This window comes from Anoplophora glabripennis, unplaced genomic scaffold (assembly GCF_000390285.2).
Source record: "Anoplophora glabripennis isolate ALB-LARVAE unplaced genomic scaffold, Agla_2.0 scaffold102, whole genome shotgun sequence".
Taxonomy (NCBI): domain Eukaryota; kingdom Metazoa; phylum Arthropoda; class Insecta; order Coleoptera; family Cerambycidae; genus Anoplophora; species Anoplophora glabripennis.
The window spans coordinates 74974-94189 of record NW_019416316.1 but is presented as its reverse complement, the minus strand read 5'-3'; the positions used below and the strand labels follow the sequence as shown (position 1 = coordinate 94189).

General features: G+C 32.2%; 1 protein-coding gene across 1 annotated transcript; it reads left to right on the top strand.

Moving 5' to 3' along the window:
* The first annotated feature begins 1683 nt into the window (after positions 1-1683).
* Positions 1684-12569, top strand: LOC108904654 (ras-related protein Rab-21). Its single transcript, XM_018707287.1, has 3 exons — positions 1684-2082; positions 2133-2419; positions 11893-12569. The coding sequence occupies exons 1-3, from the start codon at positions 1933-1935 to the stop codon at positions 12107-12109; spliced, it is 654 nt and encodes a 217-aa protein (XP_018562803.1). The 5' UTR covers positions 1684-1932; the 3' UTR covers positions 12110-12569.
* The last annotated feature ends 6647 nt before the right edge of the window (positions 12570-19216 follow it).

Below are 19216 nucleotides of genomic sequence, written 5' to 3'. Positions count from 1 at the left end.
ATTGTTAGAGTCAGATTTATGTTAATATATATATATATATATATATATATATACCAACCAGTGGACTTAGTTTCCAGTTGGAGGGAGGAGTGTATCAGTGATGACACAGTTGAACATCGATTGTTTTGTATAAATAGTTTAGGTTTCAGTTTCAGATGTCTCTCGATTAAACTGACGACATGGCAACCAGTCTGGAAATTGTTCAACCAAATTCTTGGAACTTTTGTTTTTCATTATTAAATAATGAACCTGATGGATTACTGTTGTCATCAGTGATATGGAATAGGTAATAAGTAATGTAGATACTTTCTAATTGTCTAACTGAAAAATTAGTTTAGAAAGTCTTTCCTTAATGGAAATAATATTTTGTTGCAAAATGATATACTTAAACATTTGTTAAATTAAAATATAGCAGTAGTTTTAATCACTATTTTATGAAAACAGATTAATAAATAAACCTCCAATAACTCTTTCAGTTTGAATCACTTTGAGATCAAACCATATTGGACACCAAATCATGTTTATAACTCTCGTAGAAAGTCGTGGATTGTTATTTTATTGTCAATTTTAACAACATAGGTATTTGCTAAACGCTTTTAAGCTTGTATAGGTACATATTTTTTATTTATTGGAATTATATGTAAAATTTTGAGATATAGTCAACAAAGTACTTATTTCAATTTTATGACAATAGTAAGCAAACTCTAACCGTGATAGTATGTGCCAGAGTAAATGAAATAATTTTTTTTCGTTCTAGCAGTTCACCATATTTGTGTGTTAATATATAAATTCAATTTTGATTATAGAATAGGAATTGTGAAATACGTATATCTACGCAATAGGTACTCGATTAAAGCATGCTTGAACTATGTACTGAGATATCCAAACTACTTGAGTATTATTGTCTGTATTATTGACACAGTTCTTCATTAAACAAGTGAATTCAGCTAAAATTTAAAGGCGCGCCATTATTCCATGGCTAGAAATTGGCCTCAATGATTTGGGATCGAGGGGGATTATCCCTCTATATCCTGCCTCATCTCGTGTAGGCCTGGACAGCCTTCGTAGGTGGGGCCCATCCGTCGTCTACCCCGACCGCAAATGCGGCCGGTGTAGGCGCTTTGTGGGACCTCCTTTTGTCCTGGCTGGGCCCCGCCGGCTAGGGCCCTTTCTTCTGGCGCTCTTCTTGCTTCGCCGGCTCGTCTGTGTAAACCCCGGGGGTGGTGTCATGTTTATGTGTGGTATGGTTGGGTAGGGTAGTGCGGCTATGCTGCCTGGGATGCGCTTTGCTAAGGTGGCCCTTAGACTAGCGCGGGAGGGGAGAGGTAAGGACGGTATGGGGAAATTTAAAGGAATTGCATTTTGCTATAAATTATATAGTAAATTTGTTTTCTTTAATATTAATGTAAATAGTAGGATACATACATCAAATGATATATGTATTATGTATTTAGATCTACCACTTTAGATTGACAACCATGATGGTTATTTAAGAGTAAATAGCATTATCGGCTGGTCATTAGTCAGTTTTAGTTCAATATTTCCCTGAGCCAGACAGAATGAGGGAGCAAGCTGTCCTTTAAATGTCAGTGGTTTTTACATGTTGGTATTACGAAAACGACAATCTTGTATTATGTTTTATGGTGACGACTGCGGAACAGCGCCAAAGTAGCAGACAATGAAATCATCATAACATATTTGTGTAGTTTGCTGATTCCTGCGAGTAATCCTAACCAAATAAAACTTGATCATTTCGTATTTTATAATTTTTAGTAAATATATAATTGTACTCGAAGGTTTTAAGAATTACATCTTTAGTTACCTAGATTTTTGTAAAAAAAATTATAATTGTGTCATATGACTTACAGGCATTTTAATTCTTTAAGTCCGAGAAAATGACTACATATTTTACAATGAAATAAATGAAGATTTATGAAGAATAAATATATTATGGCCACAAATACTAATGGAGTTTATAATTTTAAAGTTGTTCTGTTAGGGGAAGGTTGTGTGGGAAAAACTAGTTTAGTTCTTCGTTATGTTGAAGATAAATTTAATACAAGTCACATTACTACTATTCAGGTAAAATTTAACTGTTTTTATTAATTTATATAATAATTTATTCTCTTTAGGCGTCCTTTTTAAATAAAAAAATTAATTTGGGTGGTGATCATATAAATTTGGCTATTTGGGACACTGCTGGTCAAGAAAAATTTCATGCACTGGGTCCTATATATTACAGGTCTGCGAATGGAGCTGTTTTAGTTTATGACATAACAGATGAGGATTCTTTTCAGAAAGTAAAAAATTGGGTTAAGGAATTAAGAAAGATATTGGGAGCAGGTATATGTCTGGTAATTGTTGGAAATAAAATTGATCTTGCTAAAAACAGACATGTAACTTTAGAAGAAGCTGTAATGTAAGTTATTAATTATAAATTGGTTCTAATGATTTTCTGATTTTTGAAGTGTTAAAAACCAATTTAGTATTCTTACAACATTGTAAAATTTTCAAATTGTAAAGACAGAATCCAACTGATTCCTATATTGCAGAGGCTGAGACATATCAGACTCTAAAAATCAGAAAACTTTTCATGGAAAATTTGAATCTTAGTTATTAGATAAGATTGTATATACAGAGTGTTAGTAAATAAGTGCGACAAATTTCAGGGGGTGATTCTACATGAGAAAATAATGGCAGTTTGCTTATAAACGTATGTCCGCAAATGATTCGTTTTCCGAGATACAGTGTGTCAAAGTTTTTCTTAAAAACTGACGATTTAATTTATTGCTCTGAAACCGGTCGAGATGTGCAAATGAAATTTGGTGGGTTTTAAGAGGTAGTTATTGCGCATTTTTTGACACGCAATTAACAATTTTATGTTCATCATTGGTGCGTGTACTGGTAATAGTCTCAATTTTTTTAAAGAAAAAAATGGTACGCCACTGAGATATTACAAATTAAATTCGTTCAATTTATGACAAAAAATCTCTCTTGCCTTCTCTTCGTATGTATGTATCTTAAGGCGTATTTTTTATTTCTTTAATACATTACCTAGTAGGCTACTGTCAACATTAATTGTCTGTTAAATACGAATATTTTTAAGAAATGTCAAATTAGCGTCATTATCAATTTATTAAGCTTTTAGTTTGCTATAGCGTTAGTGTTAATAAGTAATTAATTTTTCTTTTATCGAAAAGAATGGAAAATTTTACAAATGCGGAATTGTCAGACATGCATTTTGTCTATGGTCGAAGTAATGGAAATGGTCGGCAAGCTCGACGATTGTATGCTGAGTTGTATCCAGGACGTAGGGTACCTCATCACACAATATTTGCTCGTCTTCATAAACGTTCATTTAAGAAACAAACGGTTGACTGTGGGCGCCCTCGAGAAGTACAAACTGTGCAACTAGAAGAAGCAGTTCTTGAGTTAATTGCGGAGTCACCTGAAACAAGTACTCGAAAAATTGTAAACATTGAATGTAAGCAACTTCACTGTATTTAAAATTCTTAAAGAACAGCAATTGTATCCGTTTCATATTGAACGTGTGCAAGCTCTACTACCTAGAGACTTTTTTCCGTGTCTATTTTTTGGCCAATGGATTAATCATCAAATCGCTCAAATTCCTAATTTTTTAAATGCCGTTTTGTTTACTGACGAGGCTACTTTTGGATGACAGTGTATACGAAATTTCCATAACAATCACTTATGGGCTGAGGAAAACCCCCATGGAATCTTTGAAGCTCATTTTCAGCATCAGTTTTCTGTAAATGTATGGCTTGGGGTAATTGATGATCATTTAATCGGTCCATATTTCCTCCCACAACGATTAACAGGCGAATCTTATCTTAATTTCCTACATGAAGAGTTACCTGTTCTTCTTGAAGAAATTCTTTTACAGCTGAGACAACACCTATGGTACATGCTGTGGTACATGCATGATGGTGCACCAGCCCATTTTAGCATTAATGTAAGGTAGGGGAGGTACGGAACATTGGCCTGCTCGATCGCCGGATTTAAATCCTCTAGATTTTTGCATTTGGGGTTTTATTAAGGACAGGATTTTGTACAAAAAATATCGTCCAGCGTGAGTCACGAAACGGGACCCCGGCAGGTGCTGCTCTAGCGGCCAATGCTTCAAGTCTAATAATTTACGCTGCACCGATATTCGCCCGATTTTTCAGGAACGGCTCCAATTTGTGTACATACAATCTTATAAGGAAAGAGAGTAAATATTTTATTAATCGGTAATAGATTATCGAGGATAATAATATATTTTTATTAAGTAGTATTAATTATTTTTAGTTAATAAGCTTAAACAATCTTATAATTACTATTCCTTCATTATAAAAGCAGAAATACGATTTTTAAAATTACATGTAGTTTCTTCTTCAAAAGTGACCTTAAAACACGTATAACATGGAATTGTCAACAGTCTAATGTTTATATTTTCACATTAACAATCCGATAATGTAAATTAATTGCTATTCTCAGTAAAAATATATACCTAACCTGAATTATTTTTTTACTTTGGCGAGTCGTATTAACTTAAAAAACACTGCTTAATTACTAAAATATATAGAAACTTGCTACTAATTACGTTTGGACAATAATATGTATAGGCATAAAATATATATAAAATATTGTATGTATTTAGTCCATTGAAATGAAGGCTGAACCTCCATTTTTTCCTCTGTCGATCAAACCTGGGCGCAAATATGTTTTCGACCCTCGAATCAGAATCTGCAAAAAATTTTGATTTAGGTGGTCAGGCAAGGGGTCAAAAGGTCAAAAAGCCGTAAAAAATAAGGTTTTTCGCAAATATTTCATAAACTAGGGCAAGTAGCAAAAAAATAATTGCACCATCGTGTTCCCAGGGAAACTTTACATCAATTTTATGCTATTGCTTATTAAAATTAAATTAATTTATGTCATGTTTTGGACAATTACTAAGCAAGAGAGGGGAAGGCATTTGGGGAGTACGCGCACGCTAGATGTATCGGCTGACTCGAAGCTGACAGCTCTAACAGGTGCGCTTCTTTCGAATATAATGCGATTTCAAATATAATTAGCCTGCAGTTGTAGTGGATCTGGGTTCAATTGCCAGATACACTTGTTTTTGCTACTTACTTTAATTTTTAAATGGAAAACCAGAAATAATACTAATGAAGACCAGAAAAAAAATTTTTTTAGAACGAAATACTTATTGCAAAAATGAAATATAGTGCTCTGAAAAATCGACTTGTAAAGCTTGTTCTACAAATACTTGTTCATAAAAAAGTCAAAATTTGTATAAACAATTGTTCCCAGAATGACAACTTTTTATTTCTAAATTTTGAAGACTTGAGGAATTGAATAATGAATAAAATAAGCCTAGTAGTCCGGGCGAATTAGATTTTTTTTCAAAAATCGGGCCTACCTCGAATTTTATGGGTTTAAAATTAAATAAAAAATACACAGAATAAAAGCCTAAATTTGTGTATTTGTAGAGGTCGAGCGTCATATTATTTATAACAAAAGAAAATAAAATAATTGCTTTTTTTCAGTTTTTTGCTTATATCTCCGAAAATAAGCCTCTAATCGACATGAGGCAGAAGATAAACGCGCTCGCGTTTTCGACAATATAATTTTGCAATACGCCGCCATTTTTTTTTTGGGGGTCCGAATTGCAGGTATTTGTTGAGCACCCCAACAGTTATCTTTACCTGTAGTTTCATCCAATTTCAGTCAAATTTGTTATTTTTATTTAATTTTGAAAATTTAGTACATTTAACTATTCATCGCTAATTTTGCAATATAAAAAAAATGTTGCGAACTTTCGCAAAAGCCTACCCTTGTAGCAAATTTCCTCAGGAACAAAATCAATAAGTATACCTCATGTCGATTAGAGGTTTATTTTTGGAAATATAAGCAAAAAACTGAAAAAAAGCAATTATTTTATTTTCTTTTTTGTACCTAGCGTTATTTGAAATAATATTGAAAATCTGCAAACACATCTTCATTGACACTTTTTGCCCTCTATCCGATTTCTTACACAACGTTTCGCCTTTCCGGGGCTATCATCAGGTTAATTTTTTTAAGTACAGTTGCAGTTTTGGTAGCAATTTATGATGTTTTTCACATACAACAAACAGTAAGTTTAAATTTTAACATTTCGTTCTGTATTTGACCTTCCATCTTCAGGTGTCCAAACTTCCAAATCTCTTTATTTTGGATCAGTTAAATGTTTAGCAGGCTTTTTTATAAGGGTTTGAGCCAAACTACATTAAAATACTAAGTTTCAAAAATATGAAATAGTTATTTTTTCTTTGACACCATTTCTTAGTAGTTACATCAAAAGAGAAATGGGGTAAAAAAAACAACTATCATATTTTCGAAAGTTAGTATTTTAACGTAAGTTTGGTTATCTCACAATTTTTTTAATTTAGCATTTAAACGTAAGTTTAACCCTTACAAAAAGGTCTTCTAAATATTCTGCTGAGCATACTGAATACTCAATATTCTACTCAAAACAAAGAGATACAAATCTAAGACTTAGGACACCTGAAGATGGAAGGCCAAATAAAGAACGAAACGTTAAAATTTAAACTTGTTGTTTGGTGTATGTTTGACAAGAAAAAATAAATTAATTATATTTTTAAAAATTTCAGTGTTTCCCAAATATGTATTTCAAAAATAAATTGAGATATTCTTGACTTCTTGGTACCATATTTTTAGCCTCCTAATTGTGTAACTTTGTTCTAATTTAACCAAATTTGTAAGTATCTTATAGAGAAGGGAAAGGATTGGGTCTTTAGATTTTGAGGGTTTGAACCCGGTTTAAACCCATTTGAAAAGACCCGGTTTAAACCCAAACCCTCTTTTTAACTGTTTTGTATAAAAAGGTTAGTTATCAGTTATGCAATCAAAGAATTTCCAAACTATGTCTTTACCTCGACGCATTTATTAATATTAGATACAGAATTAAAAATTAAAATTCTTAAAAACTTGAGATCTTTCCAGTACCTAAGTAGGGTGGGGTCAATATTTGACATTTTAATTTGCTTTGAGGCTATAAAATGGCGCGAAATTTAAATTATTGAAAAGAGCGGGTCTAAATGAAAAGACCGGACCCGGTTTAAATCCTCTCGACACAACTGTAATCTCTTATAATAAAAGAGAAGCTAGGCACCCATGGTGAGCCTCTTGAATGACTCACCCTGTATACATCGAGGAGTAACGCAGGGCAGCAAAGTTTTAGAGCCGCTATGTCGTATGTTATTCTTTAACAGAAAATACAAAAATATATATATTTTGCAACGCGATAGGACATAAGGAACATATTTGAAAAATATTTTGTTCTGGAATTCCCCGCCACATCAAACTTATATTTTTTGTAATGAAATATCACTTTATTCTCATATTTGCATTTAGTTCATTTTAAGAAGGAAAAAAGGAAATGTAAAGACCCGGCTTGTATACCTAATGGAAAACCAAGAAAAGAAATTAAAAAACATTTTAAATTCAATGTTTTTTTTTGTATTACACTAAGTGACTGAAGTGATAATAGCTGTTTTACATTGACAATTTATTGATCAATTAATTGATGAAGTCGCTTCATCAAGAAATTGGACAAGTGTAATGCACCAAATCAGCTGTCAAATAACTTCATCAATTTATTCATCAAGTTCTTGACGAATTAGAGCATGTTCTAATTTTCGTCAATTTCTTCGTGAAGTTCGGAAGTATCAACCCAATATGTGTCAGAACGGTACCGCTGTTGTATCACTACAATTATGAGTGGAAAGGTGACATTTTTGAAATTTATTTGCTTCTTTGATTCATTGGTAGAACTGATTCATACGTCAAAAACTTAACAAAGTCTGTAGCAGTGTAAAACCACACTGCCAATAAATTCGTGAATTAATTGATGAAGAACTTCGTCAATTTATTAATGAATAAATTGTCAATGTAAAACAGCTATAAGTGATAAGCAAAAGTTGATTGTTAAGACAATATGAAATTAAAATCGTGTTAGTTATATTCATATTCAAGAATGAATTACTTTTTTGGTCGTCACTTTTTTCATTAAATATCCAGTGGTTTCCTTCTTATCAGTAAGTAGCTACTGATTTGTAGATTGAAAAAGAAATCTACCCGAGCCAGACTAATTTTTAAGCTTTAAATTTATTTTGAAGCTACCAAGGCTAGAACATAAATAATGATTTTATGTGGGACACCCTGTACGTAAAATTTAATCTTTATTCTTAATAAAGAAAAATTAGTACATATTATTGGTTTTTTTATGCGTTATATTTTCGTACTACTTAAGCTTTACAAAATATTATTACTTAGGTACTTTTAAAAAATTACGCATATTTATATATCAAATATAATATTAGACCATTATGCTTTATTTTAGCACGCATTTTATAATAAACTAACTCTGTGTTTTCACTTTCATTTTCAAGGGTAGCGACACCTGTGAGAGAGTATACAAACTAATTATAGTTAAAATTGTTAGAAATATATTGTGTGCAGGCAGGAATCTCGACAATTCTGGTATAAATGTATAATAAAAATGGAGTCGTGTGTAAAATGTTGTCATTTTACTCGAGGACACATATTATAGAATTATTAATAAATATTAATCTGAAAATTAAATACAAATGATCCTAGGTGTCCGTTCTAGTGAGTGAAGTAGTTTGGTTATTGTGCCTCATCTAGTTCCGTCGTAAATGCAATATATTTACAGACTAACAGTATGGTTAACATTGAGGTACTTTAGCATTTATTTAAATTATTCTTCTGATCTCATGAGCATTGAAATTTATCTCACTCACTAGCGGGAACCATTGCGAATACATTGATATATAATAATATTCAATTATGTTAGTTTCTTCGATGATTTCACCAAATTTCATTTGCACATCTCGACCGGTTTCAGAGCAATAAATAAAATCGTCAGTTTTTAAGAAAAACTTTGACACCCCGTATCTCGGAAAACGAATCATTTGCGGACAAACGTTTAATAAGCAAACTGCCATTATTTTCTCTTGTAGAATCACCTCCTGAAATTTGTCGCACTTATTTACTAACACCCTGTATATATACCTATACAGGGTATTTAGGAAATGGTGAGCATTCTCTCGGATTTAGATAGGACTCACAAAGATAACATAAGTCACATAAGTTAATACTATAAAAGGACCACTCCTATGTATCTCGCTTAATACACGATGCACGTTAAAAATCTTTGTTTTTTTCTTGCATTTTTTGAGGTTTTGATGCTCGTCAAAATAAAATATAAATTTAAAATCCATCGCCAACGTTATGAGTAATCATAAAAAACTGGGAAAGTACCAAAAGATTAGGGTCGTCTCACTTTTTCATTTTAAGAGATAGAGAAAACTTATTTTAATAAAATTTTGTGGCAAACTTTCAGCAACCTTTCACTCAATGTAAACAAATATTTGAAGTATTGTATGTAATTTGCTGCGCCCTCTACGTGGGCAAAAAAAAATTGTCATCGAAGTAGGCTATCGCTACAAAAATTGCTTGTTTTTTCCTCTTTCATGCGATATACTACATTTTACTAAAATTCTTTGAATATGAGATTTGCTAATACAGTAAAATCTCATTAATCCAACATGATTAAAAACCTAAGAGTGCCTGAGTACTGGAAAATTCGAATTAATGGAATAAATATGTAAACAGTATTAAATTAAAAAAATGTTACTTTTAATTGTTTATTAACAAAGAGATTGATACATACAGGGTGTCCCACCGTAAACTGCGTCGATCGATATCTAGGAAAGTACTGCTCCGAAAAATTTGAAAATTTGGCAACATGGCAATGTCCCTGAACTAAAATATCTAGAATTCTTTAGGTTATACCGGAAGTCGACACCAACTTCCGTTATTTTAAATGGGACACCCTATATATTATTGCATTTTCGGGTCTTACGTGAAATTTGGGGGTCACTTTATTAAATATTCCCTGTACCTAGGAGTTATAGATTTGGATATATTGTTTTAAAGAAAAAATGTGAGAGATGCAAGGGTCCGCGGAGATGCTAGTCTTTTCAGGAGCGTGATGTCAAGTGGATTTTTGGTACCTGTAAAGGGCATATACTACATTATGGTATACCAACAAATTAAAACATTTAATACTAGGTGTTTCATTTTTGCTGTTACATTTTAATAACTTCAAACAGCTATAACTTTGTTAACTTAAACGGAACACCCTATATTTTTTACTCTGTCATTTGCAGATTGAAATTTCCTTTCAAGCCATATAGTCATTGTTAGGGTTGCCGTTACTACTTTTAGTGATATTTGCAATTTTCTATTTTTGGGCACTTTGTCTCGTATCAGACCTGTCGTCAAATTGGCCATGACCAAAAACACTTAAAAACAACAACAAAACAATTAAAATAACTTGACATTTGTCAAGATAATTGTCAATTGTTATGTCTGTAATAGTTTTTGTTGAAAATTTAAATCAAATTGCCCGGGGATCGTTTAAATTATACTTATGAGGATTACTTTCATTTGTTTATTTATGGAAAATGTGACAAAATAATTTAAAAAACATGTAGAGAATCTGGTGCTTTTTTCCATAAATAACAAACAAATTAAAATAATTCTCATAAGTATAATTTAAAACATTCCCAGGCATTTTTATTTAAATTTATAGCAAAAACTATTACGACAGAGTAAAAAAATATAGGGTGTTCCATTTAAGTTAACAAAAGCTGTTTGAAGTCATAAAAATGTAACAACAAAAATGAAACACCTAGTATTAAACGTTTTAATTTGTTGGTATACCATAATTCAGCTTTACGTGTGCCTTTTACAGGTACCAAAAATCAGCTTGATATCAAAAATCCGTAACTCCTAGGTATAGGGATTGTTTAATAATGTGACCAAATTTCATGTAGAATCCGAAAATGCAATAATATATAGGGTGTCCCATTTAAAATAACGAAGTTGGTGTCGACTTCTGGTATAACCGGAAGTGCAGAAGAGTTCTAGATATTTTAGCTGTGTTCGCTCTAGCGACATTGGCATGTTGACAAATTTTCAAATTTTTCGGAGCAGTACTTTCCTAGATATTGATCGACGCAGTTCTAATTAACTTTATATCAAAATTTTAGTCACTGTAATTAGTCATTACTAACTACAGTTACCGAAATCACTATTGTATTCTACTGTATCTGTTTTCTGACATTTTCCTGAGTGACATCTTTGGATTGTCTTGAACAGAGTACATAATACAACAGTAGCAGCGTTGTCATCATCGTATTCTTTTTTTATCTCTTACTAAATAAGAAGACTCAAATTTTCCATATAACCCCAAAAAATAAAGTACTAAATCAATGTCGCATATCCAAAAAAGTTTACAATATCTTATAAACGAGGCCTTGAATAAAAATCTTACAAGAGTGAAAAAAAAGTAGAATAAAACGTCGCTTTATATAAAAAAAAAAATATTGGGAAAGCATAGGCGTACTCAAAAAAAAAATAGGTCTATGGGTACTGGAACTCCCCATTCCCTCCGTTCAGGCTTTGATATTTTAAACCAAAACTACACAAAAGGTATGCCGACTTAAGATTAAAATGTGTACTAAATTTCAAATAAATATCTCTACAATCACCGGAGTTATCAATAAATTTAAAATTTTAATTTTGACACCTTGTATTTTAAAAATGGGGCTCTGAAATGAAAAGTGGCATAAGAAAAGTCACAATATTTTAGTCCAAAGAACATCTGGTTAACGGGTTGACCTACTAATTTGTAGTAAAACCTGTAAAAACCCTGTAAAAATGATCCCAGCATAGCAGTGCATTATGTCGCGCAGCTAAATCACCATTTGTCAATAAATACTGATCACACTTTTATTTTAGGTATTCTAAAAAAGTTGGGGCCATCCATTTTGAAACTTCAGCTAAATTCAATGAAGGAGTAGATGAAATGTTTCTAACACTTACCGAGAAGATGTTATTTAACTATAAAGTAAAAGCTGACAGTTCATCTTGTGATAATCTGAATTTGCAAAAATCCAGTATTTCCATAGTTGATGATCAATCAAACTCGACCAGAAATTGTTGTGGTAGTGCTTAGACTATAGATATGTACAAAATGTAAATATTTTATGTATATACAGAATCACCAGTAGACAGCATATGGGAAAATTTTATATGAATGGATTTTAGAAACATTTAATTTTGGCAATCGTTTGTGTTTAAAAAAATGTGTATGAAATAAAACTTATGATTTCTTGTATCCTGTATTTGACAGAGATTTAATATAGATAATCACCTGATTGTATATGTGCATGTTATTAGGTAATGTTTTTTGAGCATAAACGACGGACAAATTTTTGTCATATAATTCGTACTTTGTTGATATCGTACGAGTTTATCGGTCAAACGGACAAAATTGGATTGGTTTGCTTTAATTACACGCAATATCGAAAAATGGTTTGATTTTTGCCAAGGGCTTTCAAGTAATTATTGTTTTTACATAATTATATATTATACATATGAGACATTTTTATTTTTGAATTTACCGCATTCTAATAAATTTGATATATTATTGACAAAAATGGGTTTAAAAATAACTTATAATAAAAAAAAGGGCCATGGAAATTTTATTTTGGTGCCAACAATGAATTTTGTAAGTAGTAGTGAGCCCTGAGCGGTATTCCATATGAAAGCGATTTTTAAAAACTGCTTCTATGTTATACTATAAATACATGTTAATAGATATGTGTACAGCTTTGGCTGTTTAACCAATGTTCTATTTTCTGTAATGTTTCATATTCCTTCACCTGTTAGGACATTCACAAGGTGTCTTAATATTGCCGGTACATTCCCTTATATCCACAGTTGCTTCGTTTAGCCACCAGAGGAGATCAAATTTGACAAAAAAGTTTTGAAATAACTAAAACTGTCCTATTTAAAGACAATTTGATATACTAGTACTTAGTTATAGATGTTACTATTTGACAAAACCAAAGTACTTGCATTTATAGAAATGGGGCAAAATTCCCCCACCGTTAATTAAATTTGTTCATTTTTTTTTGCTGAGCTTGCATCAGTTGTTTCTTTATAAAGGTAAGGGCTTCCAAGTTTCACCTAATAATTTTTTTTTATATCATCAATGTATTTTCATATTAAATCTTATTTAATTACTTTCAGAAACAGATATTTGATAAAAATAAATTATGCTTTATAGAGTTCAGAAACATGTAATTCAATATTCTCCTGCGAAAACTATTGGAAATAATTTCTCTAGTGACTAAACGAAGCGACCAAAGTGGCTAGACACAAGTTTAGTTAATAATCTTTTTTGTACCCTAAAAACTTATAGTAGTTCCGTGTACAGGGAATATTGGGACACGTTGTATGTATACTGAACATGTAAAAAAAATTATAGGCATTTAATATTTTTATTATTTTAATTAAATTAAATTATTTTAAGCACTTGTGCATGAATTCATGTAAATGAAAATATCCAAAGAAAGCCATTCTGAAACTACATTTAAAATTAGTGTGTAAAATATATTAATAGAAAATATATTTAAAGCTATATTAATAAATGACTTTTCTTTCCCCCATTGCCTCTTCCTCCTGCTATCACTCTGTTCTCCCCACCTTTCCCTCTTATAGACCGGGAGATATTAGACTGAAGTTCGACGACGTCTTTCTCGTTTATGCCTCTGAGAGTACTGAAAGGTAACCGAGAGACAAATACAATAAACTAAATTTAAACGATGGGCTGCGGGACACCTTTGTGAAAATTCAATTTTCCTTTTCAAAAAAATAATGTGTACAGCGACGTATTTCTCACATATGCCATGGTCGTAAGTTGAAGAGAAGTATGGATTTTATCACAAAATTTTTTTGGCATAAGTGTCGCAAGGGACCTAAATATGGAAAACTTTGTAAGAAAATGTGGAAAAACATCTTTATTTGTCTACCAATTTCTCATTAATGCCAATTAGAAATATGACATTATTATATTATGTATTAATTTATAAAAAGTTTATTTCATCGCCTGCGCAATTTTCGAAATACTTATGCTTACTTGCATTTAGCGATTTTTAATTTTTATAAATATAAGTAATTCATGTATTTAATGAAAGTTAATAATAAACTAGTTCGGCATAAGTCCCCACATATTAGAAATGATTTTTAATTATTCTTTGAGTCATGATCAGAAAAAGAAAAATTATATAATATTGCCACAAATTTCTCGTTTGTGCCTATTCGTAAATGAGTAGAGTATTTTATCACAATAGATCATACGTATTTATGAATAATATATTTAAATTTTAAAAATTAAAAATATATAATTGGAATTAACCGCTACAGTGCAAGGATGATCTACTTGAATTGAGCCGACTAAGGTAGAAGAAGAAGAAGGAGAAAGAATTAAGCTAGAATACATAGGGAAGAAACTGATTTATAACTGATTTAATATCATGTATATTGAATTTCGTTTTTTTGTTTCTGGTACTTTGTACCTTAATTACTTAATTTGTACTTTTATACATTTCATTTTTATATTAAAAGATTTATTTAATAGGAATTGAATTGAAATACCGCTGCCAACTCAATTGTCAGAATGCTTCCTCAAAGACTTTGGATTACAAATTTTTAATTATAATTAACACAAACAATAACACTTAAAATAATACAAATTTTCATTAACTTAAAATTAGAGCATATCAAAAATATAAGTTTTTTCGGTTTTATGATTTTTTACATTTTCAAATTTCAAACAGTTTTATCTGCAGCTCTTGATGAAAACTGATCAAAATAAAGTCCTTACTACCAGCTTTATTATAAGTTATTAAGAATTATCGTAATAAAAAATAACATGTTGAAAAATCAAACTAAACCCAATACAAAGCTTTCTCTTTTTCATGAAATTTTTTTTTATTTTAAATTTTTTATTCCCTGTTATTAGAAATATTCATTTTTTATATAGATATCTTATTCGACACTTGCATTATTTATGATATATTTTTTAAGGGCCCCTTATTCTTTAAATAGTGTTTTCCGCAAAGACAAATAATTTCAAACAATTAATAACTGAATAATCTAAAGCTTATCAAATAATAGGAATGTTATGTCATGCCACCTTGAGTATTTTCAAAGACGCCGCAGTAAAACGAATAAACAGGTGCAAAAAACGATCAAACCATCAAGGTTTTAGGTACTGAAATCTACGAAAATACTAACTTTTTTATATATAATTCCACATGTAAATATTCTTATAACATTTACTTGCTTAGTCCTACATATAAAATTGTTTACTTTTATTTATAAGTATGTGAAAATAATTCTTAAAATGTGGGGTGAAAATAACGGCAAACGCATGTTTTACAAACGCTTTTTTTATAGTTATTATTTTATTTGAGTAAATTTAAATGGTAACAATGAATAAACAAAACATCAAGGATTTTATTTTTGTGCTTACTTTTGTTCTACACGTTTTACTTTTAAAGATTTCAGTACCTAAAAACGCCAGAAATTTCACTATTTCTTGGCCAGGAATATGGCCACCTTAAATTAATTTAAGTATATCGAAAATTGCGCAGGCGAGGAAATAACCGCAATTTGTAATTTTTGGTACCTTGTGGCATTCATGCCACTCTTGAAAGTGGCTTTTAATAATATTTTCTACTCGTGTACAAAACGGCATAAACGAGAAAATTTTGACAATTTTCTATTATTTTTCTACTTTGTCGACCTGACTCGTATTAAAATTCAAATTAATTTACAACATGAAAATCGTTATATGACTTTATAATGTAGTTTCCTACGTGCATGCAAAATGGCATAAGCGAGAAAGACGTAAAAATTTTCATGAATTTTCCTACAACTTTGGGACTTATGCCTTCATATTGGACGCATAGAGGAGTGATGCCTACTTGACACAGTACATTATTTATAGTAAGTATCATAAATTTTCAACGGCATAAATGAGAAAGTTATAGAATGAAAATAAAAATTTTCGGCAGCTTTTCCAAAGCCCTATTTTCTTTAGTTCTTAGTAGGACTTATGCCAATGTTTTTTATGAGCTTTTCGAATATAATAATGTCATATTTCTAATTGGCACTAATGAGAAATTGGTAGACAAATAAAGATGTTTTTCCACATTTTCTTACAAAGTTTTCCATTTTTAGGTCCCTTGCGACACTTATGCCAAAAAAATTTTGTGATAAAATCGATACTTCTCTTCAACTTACGAACATGGCATAAGTGAGAAATACATCGCTGTACACATTATTTTTTTGGAAAGGAAAATTGAATTTTCACAAAGGTGTCCCGCAGCCCATCTTTTAAATTTAGTTTATTGTACTTGTCTCTCGGTTACCTTTCAGTATACTCTCAGAGGCATAAACGAGAAAGACGTCGTCGAACTTCAGTCTAATATCTCTCGGTCTATTATCTCGTGTGTGCGCGGGGGAGTGCATGGGTGTGTGTGTGAGTGGGTGTGGGTGCGCGCGGGCGTGCATGTGCGTGGGCAAGCGCGCGCGAGTGTGCGTAATGGCTGATTTACATTTTGTGTAGTAACGTGCAGGTGAGATGTGATTAGTTAACATGTTTTTATGGTGTTGTGTTAAGTGTAAACAAAATGTTCACACAGTGCTAAATGCTTCTTACAAGTCCAAAGTGTCGGTACAGAATGGAGGGCGAACAACGATTACAATTGCGAAACATTAAAAAAAGACAGTCGCAGTCATCGCATCAGAAATCGAACGTGAATTGTTAGTTGAAATCGAAAAACCTAAGAGATTATGGCAAAGAAAATGGATAAGCAGAAGACTTCAGTATGGAGCTAATAATAAGCTTTTCCAGGAACTGATTAATGAGGATCCAACTGAATTTTGTAATTCAATGCGAATGACGGAAGATAAATTTAATGAGTTACTGACTATTGCAAAATCGGATTCATTTATGAGAAGTGCATTATCTTCAAAAATTAAACTGCAAATATTTCTGTATATGATTAATAATGGATGCAGCTTACGCACTCTTTCGCATCTATTTAGAGTACTTATCCAAAGCAGCTATATCGTTGACGATTCCTGAAATCTCTGATGCTATATTATAGTTTTCTAACGGATTGTATTAAGGTTAGTAAACTAATGAGAATGTAGTTTGTAATCAAAATGTTTCAATGTATTTATTTTTTAAATAAAGTATGTTTACATCGACATGAATTTTTATTATTGATGGAGTTCCAAGCTTCAGATAATAAGTCCAATGTGACAGTAGTATTTGAAGTCATTTCTGTAGATGCTTTTGGATGGTATATAGGTGGAGTAGGTGCAGGTGTAGATGTTGTTTGAGGTGAAGGCGAAGATGTGCCGTGTAGTTGGAATGTGACGAAGATGACCATTGAGAGTTGTACTCATCTGGATGGTATATAGGTGGAGTAGGTGTAGGTGTAGGTATTGCTTGAGGTGAATGTAAAGGCTGTGCCAATGGTATAGGCGGAATGTGACGAAGATGAACATTGAGAGTTGTACATAGTCCGTTGGATAGACCTCAAACGCTTTTCCGATAAATAATTTTGCATGAACATTTCCCACTAAACATTTTTCAGTTTCTAACATTCATAAACGTTTCCAATTTTCTTCATAAAAAATCCATGCAACGTTCTGGTAACGTTCTAGAAACCCAATATGTCCTCCCCAAAATACGTTTCAAAAAATTGGTTTCAGTAACATTCTTTTTATGTTCTATTTATGCACTCGATATTTTTGTTTTACGTTTCAGTATATTTTCAGAAATGTTTGAGTAACATAATAATTTTATTACCATATTGTTTTCATAATGCTCTCAACTTTAGATAATTTTCATTTCAAAAGCGTTTTTGAAATAGTATAAATAATAGTGTGAGTAATTTTTTAAATATTTCTAATACTCTTTTGTGATATTTTTATTTGTATTGTGAATGACTTAATTCGAACTCCAGACAACTTTTTCTGATTTCTCAAAAAATTTAACTAAAAAAGTTGTTACATTGTTTATTAAAAAAAATAAATATATGCTCTTCTAGTTTGGGGATGCGGCAACTTTTACCAAGAATTTCTTTCTTTTTGAGAAGCCACTGAAAAAAGTTTCTAATATGGATTACGAATTTTGCCATTCATCGTACAAATAAAAATGTCACAAAACAATATCAGAAGCATTTTAAAAATGCTGCACATCATTATATATTGTATATATGTATGTATGTCGGAGGGGTGGTGGAATTGTCTTCCACCACGGCACTTAGGCCATATTAGGCCCCTTGTACACCCTCGTTTATTACTCGAGTACTTTTCTTCAAACCATTACTACACGGATGGCTTGGTGGCAAAGTCTCGTACAGTTTATGTATGATAACATGGTCTTGAATTATAAAGATTTCTTGCTCTGTTCTCATTACCATTTATCGGGGACCACACGCGTGCGGCAAATGTTGGGCGACCCAGGTTTCTTGGTAGGCTGCCACAGCCACGTCCCCGAGTCTGTCTTAGATCACCCATCCAAATTCCAGCTCACGTACGTGACTCGGCAGATCAAAATCCGCCGGCCAAGACACTCGGCTAGGCGGTCCCCATCATTTTTGAGAAGCCACTGAAAAAAGTTTCGAATATGGATTACGAATTTTGCCATTCATCGTACAAATAAAAATGTCATAAAACAATATCAGAAGCATTTTAAAAAAGCTACACATCATTTTATATTGTTCAAATACGCTTCTGAAATGGAAATTTTCTAATGTTGAGACCATCGTAACAATGACGAACTGATAATTAGAAAAAGTTAGTTATGATTGTAAATCTTGAAATGGTAGATACGCCGCGCCATTATTCCATGGCTAGAAATTGGCCTCAATGATTTGGGATCGAGGGGGATTATCCCTCTTTATCCTGCCTCATCTCGTGTAGGCCTGGACAGCCTTCGTAGGTGGGCCCCATCCGTCGTCTACCCCGACCGCAAATGCGGCCGGTGTAGGCGCTTTGTGGGACCTCCTTTTGTCCTGGCTGGGCCCCGCCGGCTAGGGCCCTTTCTTCTGGCGCTCTTCTTGCTTCGCCGGCTCGTCTGTGTAAACCCCGGGGGTAGTGTCATGTTTATGTGTGGTATGGTTGGGTAGGGTAGTGCGGCTATGCAGCCTGGGATGCGCTTTGCTAAGGTGGCCCTTAGGCTAGCGCGGGAGGG

Coding starts and splice junctions, on each gene's coding strand:
- LOC108904654 (XM_018707287.1), top strand. CDS start 1,933: ATGAAGAATAAATATATTATGGCCACAAATACTAATGGAGTTTATAAT. Junction 2,083..2,132: donor GTCACATTACTACTATTCAG/GTAAAATTTAAC, acceptor TATTCTCTTTAG/GCGTCCTTTTTAAATAAAAA. Junction 2,420..11,892: donor ACTTTAGAAGAAGCTGTAAT/GTAAGTTATTAA, acceptor CTTTTATTTTAG/GTATTCTAAAAAAGTTGGGG.